The sequence below is a fragment of the Periplaneta americana genome, chromosome 7, assembly GCF_040183065.1.
Source record: "Periplaneta americana isolate PAMFEO1 chromosome 7, P.americana_PAMFEO1_priV1, whole genome shotgun sequence".
NCBI lineage: Eukaryota > Metazoa > Arthropoda > Insecta > Blattodea > Blattidae > Periplaneta > Periplaneta americana.
Genome location: NC_091123.1, coordinates 43,256,459 through 43,265,632, shown reverse-complemented (window position 1 = coordinate 43,265,632; position 9,174 = coordinate 43,256,459). Strand labels below are relative to the sequence as shown.

At 34.2% G+C, this 9,174-nt stretch overlaps 1 protein-coding gene across 1 annotated transcript; it reads left to right on the top strand.

Annotated features, from left to right (window-relative positions):
- LOC138703078 (KIF-binding protein-like) lies at window positions 1–8,862 on the top strand. Its single transcript, XM_069830638.1, has 2 exons — window positions 1–4,409; window positions 7,319–8,862. The coding sequence occupies exons 1-2, from the start codon at window positions 3,715–3,717 to the stop codon at window positions 7,677–7,679; spliced, it is 1,056 nt and encodes a 351-aa protein (XP_069686739.1). The 5' UTR covers window positions 1–3,714; the 3' UTR covers window positions 7,680–8,862.
- The last annotated feature ends 312 nt before the right edge of the window (window positions 8,863–9,174 follow it).

Genomic DNA, 9,174 nt, shown 5'->3' with positions numbered 1-9,174 from the left:
TTATTTTTATTCCATAGATTGCAGTGATTCGCCAATAATAACATACAGTATTATTTGAAGAGTAATTATTATACAATACTAGTATACGTTGTTTACAGATGAAGACAAAGGTGATGAGTTACAGTCACCCGGTGAAAATAGTAATTCTTCTTCTATCTCAAACAATGATGAAAGCATACACACATTATACTTCAAACATGAAAGTCTAATGGTAAGCTTACACATGAACGAAACAGCATTTGTTTCTGTTGCTGAAATAGAGTAAAAACTTGTGTTGTAAACACTGAAGGGAAAATGGTGAACTTTCAAAAGGCTGCAAGATATAGAATCCATTCAGGCACTCCTGGGGTCTGTTTCTCAAAAATACTAGTTTAATAGTTCACCAGTTACCAGTTACCAGAGTATATTTCACCAGCTCTAGTAGATTCTGTTTCTCAAACTATTTTACCAGTCTAGTAACTTGTGACAATTTTACACTAGTCACATGATCTGTTTCACTAGTCAGCCGATTGAGTTCATTTGTTTATAGTCATTGGTAGGTATTGTTATTTGATGTTAGAAGGCTAAGTTTTTTGTGTTTTGGTTTTGATTTCTCTTTTCGGTTAAAATTCCATCAATTGAAAGCAAATTAACTGTACTCAATATGATTAATGAATGAAAGGATATACTATTCGGTGCTTTTTAAAGCATAATAAGAAACAATTATAAAGTACACGAATGGACAAAAAAATGTTGTAATATGTGAGGCTATGGAACTGATACCTCAGAACAAAGATTATGCATACTTTAGAGGGACACTTACTGGCCCAACATTAAGAAAGCACCTTTGATGAGTACCAATTCAAGTTCACAGTACCATCACAGTCTAGTATATACAGTCACTAAGCTTGAGTTGTGAGGGTGCTAGGAACAATAGACTGTGCCGGTACTATTTCGCATTGTATGTAATGATGCGATATTAGCAATCCTAGTGGTTAGCAACTATCTATGGATGCATATTTACTACGTATTGAGCTTCGTGACTGTATATACTAGGCTTGGTATCATAAAATAAACATATGTAGTTAGTGTGTCTACTGCCGACATGAATGCCACTTGTAACTTAATGAAAAATTCGCTAATTTTTTTTTTCAGTTTTACATTTGATCTATTCATAAATTAGTGTTGTTTTATATTTAATTTGTAGGCTAAAGTTGACAATGCCAGAAGAACTGGCAGTGGAGGAGGAAAGCCAGCAAAATTCACCGCAGTTGATGAAGTGGTATTAGATTATTAGGAAAATATTCTGCATGTGTTGCTGGTCTAGGACAGAAAGACCTGATAGCATTGGAAAATAATCAACATCCCAATTTGTAGAGCAATTTGTATTTGAAGCTTTGCTGATAATGCATGACTTCCATTATATGTCTTGTTATGGCCGGTTCCACTGTATTTAACAACTCTCCAAGCTTTACAAAATTTAAAATATTGTTTTATGTAACGATGCTCACAACTGCAGAGGTTATATCAGCGTCGCCAGTGTGCCGGAATTTTGTCCCGCAGGAGTTCTTTTACATGCCAGTAAATCTACTAACATGAGCCTGTCACATTTAAACACACTTAAATGCCATCAACCTAGGTCGGGATCGAACCTGCAACCTCGAACATAGAAGGCCAGCGCTATAACAAGTACGCTACCAAGGCTGACTCCAAGCTTTTCAGCACTTTACCTAAACTGTTCATTATATTTAAATAAATGCTCCTGTAAAGGAATAATAATTGTTCTTTCTCGATATAGTTTTAGCTCTTCTCACTACAACTTCATCACTTCAATCGGGATCACTATACCACATGTATTAAAAAAAAAATACAATATTTTGTTTTGATTATCTGAGAAAGGTTGTCACTGGTAACTGATAATATAGAAATCACCAGTCTTTAGAGTCTTGTAGGAATATTTCCGTTGAATACTAGTATAATCAACTAGATTAGCAGTTTGAGAAACAGAATCACTTATGAACTGGTAAAATCGACTAATATTACTAGTCTGTGAACTGGTAACTACTACTTTACCCTTGTAGTTTCTAGAAACACAGACTTGTAAAATAAACTAATATTACTACTGTACAGACTAGTAATACTAGTCCATGAGTTTTGAGAAACAGGCCCCTGGTAGTTGTTATTTTGTAGCCCATGCCCATGATCTCTCTAAAGAAGGCAAGAAGTGTTCCTGAAATGCCAAGCTAAGGTTGTGAGTGTATAGTAGGTCACCTGATCTCTCCTATCAGGGATCGACGAATTTCATCAGCTAAACTTGCTGATTTAAGATTTTTGTTGAGGTTCATATGGTACCTGAATTTTACCGGCATTATACAATAATCTACAGGCTGCTGCTCTACCAATGAAAAATCTCAGAGGTGGAAAAGTCGTTCAGCCCAACAGAATTGTAGACAGTGATTTTGAGCAGAGCAGTGATTCCGATGTAGATTAAATTTATGTTGTGTTAGCTGTGTAGGACCCTATAATTGTAAGCATCCACATAGAAAGGAACAAATGTTTTCTTTAAACTTCTTGAAATATACATCTTGATTACAGAACTTTTAACACTGTATCACTTCGGAATATGTATGATAAGACTTTCTTGTGTTAAATTCTAACATACCTTGTTTACATGTTTCGACCTATTTATGGGTCATCCTCAAAACTGGTCGTTGTTGGTCTTGGCACCTCTTGTTTTGTTTCCTGTGAGGGTGTGTTCGTGTGGTATAATGTAGAGTCAAAGAGTGTGTGTGTTCTGAAATTGAGTTGTGTGTTGAGAATTTCATTGGGGTGTGTTTTCGTGTGTATGTATATTTCATATTGTTCTATGCAGACACACGAAAACACACCCCAACGAAATTCTCAACACACAACTCAATTTCAGAGCACACACATTCTTTGACTCTACATTATAACACACGAACACACCCTCACAGGAAGCAAAACAAGAGGTGCCAAGACCAACAACGACCAGTTCTGAGGATGACCCATAAATAGGTCGAAACATGTAAACAAGGTACTTTAGAATTTAACACAAGAAAGTCTTATCATACATATTCTTGAAATACTTTCATTGTTTTAAATTTTGTACAACTAGAATAGATATTTCTCACATGTCCCTTTCATAAGATGAAAACATGATGATTTATGAGTACATTCATTAACAACCTTACTAATATCTTTCAATAAATGAAACCCATTCACTCTTATATCTTGTTATTATCATACACAATCTTGACCTAGCATGCAAGAACCATGTACCGGTAACTACTATTTTCAGTATTTAAAAAAAATACATTCATCCGACAGTGACAATTCTTGGTCTATGGAAAGCTATTCCTATTACTTTAAGTGTTATTAACGTTCAATCATACACAACATTATTTACTGCAATACTACACGGCAAATACTCAGAACTTTAAAGCATATTTTCTCATTTCTTATTACATGCTAGCTACCAGGTTCTTGCACTGAACCACAGAATTGTAGCTCATTAAAAGAGTATACATATTATTCTAGTCAATTACGGAACTAAGTTACAGTTTAAAATAAAATTTTTAACTCTTTCATTACTCTATAGTCATAAGTTCAACTTTTTGTTACAGGCAGGAAGATATTCGACTAAAATTTGCAGATATTGCGAAGTGTTGGGTGAAATATGGCTTGGCTTTATTTTGCATATCAAAGACTCGATTTATGTCCTTATTTTGCCGGGAATCAAATGAATTTCTTAATAATCAATGGTTGCTTCCATTTGAAATGCTCTTACCAGGCACTCATACTAAATACAAAGCTTTCAAAAACAAGACATATGAACAACATATGGATAAAAATACACTGTTATCTGAAAACCAATCTGATTCTCCTCACTCAGGAATGAAGCCTGAATCAGGACTAAAAGAAAGTCAACCAACCGAAAATACAAATATTACATCTGTAATATCGCCAGAAGTTGAAAAATCAGAACCTCAGGAAGAAGCTCCAAGTATTGTTGGAGACATTACTACAACAGAATCTTTAATTATTGAAGAAGTAGGTATGATTTTTGAAAATCCTGAGCTCAAAGGCTCAAACTCATTTGAAATTAACAAAGATTCAGGTGACACAGAGGTAAAACTGGACTTTGAAACTAAAAAGCAAAATGATGATGAAGAAAATCTCCTGCTTTTCCACTCCCTTGACCTCTCTGAGGAAGAAAAGCTTGTGTCTGCAGATATGATTCAGTCCACAGAACAAGCTCGATCACTTTTTCTGTTTACTTATTATTCATGGGTGAAGCGAAAAGAAACGCTGGGCACTCTGAAAGATCATCCTATGGAATACACGAATGCAATTATAGACCTCAGTGAGTTGTACAGCTATCTTGCCTTTTATGAGGAAAATATTGACAGGTAAGGGCATAAAATATAGTTACAAATGATTGATAAAATGGCAAACTTACTAGTGTTAATTATATAAGCACTTGTGGCTTACAGCTGTTTTGGTGTATACTGTACACCATCATCAGAGCCTATTAGATCCTGGCATCATCTAGATATCGCTGCCTGTTGTAGAGGTGTGTTTGCACGTTGAAAAGTGGAGTCAAATAGTGAGCGTGTTCTGAAATTGATCTTGTGTTGAGAATTTTATTAGGAATATACAGACACACTAAAACACACCCTACCGTTATACCAGCGTTATACTGCCTGTGCCAACCAGGGCAACTGCTACTATTCAGTTGAGAAGCTTTTGTCATTTAGTCGGCTTTCCAAGAAAAACTGAAAGTCAGAATTTATAAAATAGTTATATTACCAGTTGTTCTGTATGATTGTGAAACTTGGAGTCTCGCTTTGAGAGAGGAACAGAGTTTAAGAATGTTCGAGAATAAGGTACTTAGGAAAATATTTGGGACTAAGAGGGATGAAGTTACAGGAGAATGGAGAAAGTTACACAATGCAGAACTGTACCGGTATGCATTGTGTTCTTCATCTAACATAATTAGGAATATTAAATCCAGACGTTTGAGGTGGGCAGGACATGTAACATGTATGGGTGAATCCAGAAATGCATATAGTGTTAGTTGGGAGACCTGAGGCCGAGGAGGTCGAGACATAGATGGGAGAATAATATTAAAATGGATTTGATGAAGATGGGATATGATGGTAGGGACTAGATTAATTTTGTTCAGGATAGGTACTGATAGTCACATAAACCATGTACCATACCCAATATTTCCATGACTATTAGGTGGAAAATCAGAACTGAATGAACCAATGAAGGAGAGTGAATGAATAAATGGATGGATGAATTAATGAATAGATGAATGAATGAGAAACAATTAAAAGGTACGCGAAAATGCGTCCCTGCTAGGAAAATTGGGGCTGAGAGGAAGTGTCAATGTGAGCTTCAAGTCTGTGGGCCACTTTCTTACTCAAATTTTCGCCGTTTCGTTTGAAGAAACATCAGAGAATTTCAAAGGGACAAGACGAAAACGGACGTAACCTAGGCTATATAGCTATGACATGAAGGGGAGGAGGGAGGGTCGAGGAATGACAGAAGAGCAACAGGGCAGAATAGCCGAAGATGTTAGAAGCTTGAGTAGCGAGTGGGGAGAGGGAGGCCTCCACAGTCCTCGCAAGAGAAGTTATCAGAGCCCTTGCGTTGTGCAAGTGACATTCGAATAAGATGACCTTGAAGTACCGAATATGACACAATGCAAAAATCAAAGCTCTGATTTTCAGATGAATTTAATGTGGAATATGTCGAAATTTATGTAGGGAAGATGTAGACCCGTGGACCACTTATTTTAGGGCTCATTCCAACATTTGTTTTAGTAAGTACTTTAGGAAAACCACAAGCAGAATGAGTCTCAATTTAGTAGACTAGCTAATTGGTTGTGAGATGATTGTAATAAAATATCGCCCATTGAGGGGAAAACAGACACATTAAATAGAGACTGGAGTGAGGTGGACAATGTGGTTGAAATTCATCTTACACTTCTGTTTCTATGTATCACGAGTGACGTTAGAGTAAACCTGTCATGTCAAAACGTAACAATTTTTCTCTTTTTGTATCTCGAACATAAATGTTTCACATAAAAAATTGAAATCATGTATCAGTTGACTGATTATCTATACTAATAATAAATCTGTATCCGAAATTTTTCTGGTAATTTTCGATTTTCCAAAAATAATTGGTCCTAACATATATAATTAACTATCCTGAAACCGAAAATCGCTTTTTTGAAATTTTTGTTTGTATGTCTGTCTGTCTGTCTGTCTGTTTGTATGTTTGTTACCTTTTCACGCAATAATGGCTGAACGGATTTCGATGAAAATTGGAATATAAATTAAGTTCCTTGTAACTTAGATTTTAGGCTATATGGAATTCAAAATATATTATTTAAAAGGGGGGTTATAAGGGGGCCTGAATTAAATAAACCGAAATATCTCGCTTATTGATTTTTGTGAAAAATGTTACATAACAAAAGTTTCTTTAAAAATAATTTGCGATAAGTTTTATTCCTTGAAAAATTTTGATAGGACTGATATTTAATGAGATAAATGAGTTTTAAAAGTAAAATAACTGCCATCTAAGGCCGTGTAACGAATTAAAAAACAAATGACTTTGTCTATAAGGGACCTTGGACAGCAACAATCGAAAGCTATGAAAGATAGCCTACAGAGAATGTTTCTGTGTTTGTATGAAGTAATATCGGAAGCTAAATTAACCGATTTGTATTATTAATTATTATTTCACCATTGGAATATAATATAATATAATATAATGTAATATAATATAATATAATATAATATAATATAATATAATATAATATAATATAATATAACATAACATAATATGTAATATTATATAACATAATTTAAGTAATTTGAAGGGTTCAGAACCATAGTGGGCCAAGCGCCATTTACTGAATACGAAGAAAACAAGGGTTAAAATTAAGTTATTACCATAATTCAATGGAAACCTATAACAAGTAAAATAAAATATACACATTAAATATAAATGATGTCAATCTTCATTAAACTTTGGTTGCATGTAATAAAAATTAAGAAACATGTTAAAGGAATTGTCATTGCACCAAATGAGTGTCTCTGGACCAAAATGATCGCATTTTAATTATTTGGATGCAATTTAAATTAAGTAACATATTAAACGATTTAGCCTTCTATCAAACACGAATGTTCCCTGGATCAAATGTCCTATTTTAATTATGTAATTACTTTATATTTATTTCTAACGGGTGCAGCGGAGTGCACTGGTACGGCTAGTTAATATACTAAGACTGTATATACTTTTTCAGTCAATACTCTGTACAGAAACTTCGAGCAGATGCCCTAGAGACGATGAGACATGTTCTTCAAGCAGTACGTCCCCAGGGTTACATGGCAGCCAATATTGTATTACTGAGAGAATTGGCCGATGTGCAGCTTGAGATGCTGAGTTTAAACCTACAGCGTTTATACACTGTTCACGAAAATGAATCCCAGAACAAAAATATTGCGCCTGACTTCATACTTCACAAGATGGAAGCTTTGGCTCATATTTATTCTAGACTAGAAAATTTTGCAGATAGTCTGAGACATGGAGCTGAATTTGGTGATGGACTTAATGATGTATCAGCTATGGAAATGCCTGAATATTCATTCTCTTTTCAGATTTGAATGTAAAGAGATATTTTTGGACTTGACATATTTATAATCGTAATTTAAAATTTTGCAAATGTTTGAATATTCACTATTTATGTGCTAAACAATTTTACATTTGTATCTATTTATTTTGTATTCTATATACATTATGATATATTTTATTCATCCTGTCTTGTTAATAAATTACGGTACTGGTATTAATCCAGTCTTTTAAAAATGGTTTTATTTTGTAATAAATAGTACTGTAATAATAGTTTGAATCCTACAAAGCCAAACTGTATGCTATACAGACTTTCTGAGGACAATGGCATGTTGATTCACCATGCAACAACGGAGAATGGATTTTGCTTTTAACAACTTTTGAGGAGTCTAAATTGATTTTAAATTTCATAGTATTAAACAATAATAAGTTATTATTGTCTTTTAAATATGTTGCATTTAAGTTATAGCCAGATTTGCCAAGTGATGTTCCCAAAACTTGATCTTCCCTCCATCTTAAATTCCTGGCTACACCACTGGCAAAGGAAATGGCTAAAATGGCTATACATACTAAGATTACCAGACATCCCCGTTTCCCGGGGACAGTCCCCAAATTTTGCTTTTTCTGCCCCTGGACAAAATTCGTCCCGAAATGTCCCCAGATTTAATCATTCTTCCCAGATATCTCCCGATTTTAATTTTTAACTACTGATATGGTTTAATGATCCTTACACAGTGCTGTAATAAATTTTGCTAACGCAACTTTGCTGCTTTTCCATGATGCCATGATTAAACTTAAAGTGATGACGTAATATGAAAACTTCTAAAGATTGGTAGAGATACAAAATAACTTTATATTTTATCAACATGAATTTGAAAACAGTACAAGTTTCAAATACTTAGGCACAATAATAACAAATAATAATGATATAACGTCAGAAATAAAATCAAGAATATTGGAAAGTAATATGTGTCTGTTTGGACTCGGAAAACTATTGAAATTTACTTCACTACATCTGCGAAAAAAATAATTGAGGCGCTGACATGGGAAAGGTAGTAACTTCCAAAAACAAAATTTTTTCAGGGGAAGCAAAAAACAAATTTATGAACACTTTCTCACTTACATTATTACAGAAACTGCTTTAAATGAAAGGTATACACTCATGTTTGTGTTACATATGAAATTTGAAAAGTCTGGCACAGATTTATCTGTGAAATCCTATTTTATGAAAATACAACATTGAAATCACTCCTTACCCAAACTGAGAATTAACGTTATTTATACATAATGCACAAATTTTTCGGTAAAATGCATGATACTTTTCATCGAGGAAGTCTAACATAGATAACAAGTCTCTCTTTTTAGCATCAGGGACGACTGGTCTTCTTTCAAGGTGTTGCAAGCACTGCAAGTTAGTGATTGACGTTAATGACTGTCCTTTCTTAAAAATCCTGTGCTCTGTCCACATTTCAAGGTCATTAAATGACTATCTTGTTTTTATTAGAGGAAAATCAGCTCTTGAGAGTCTAA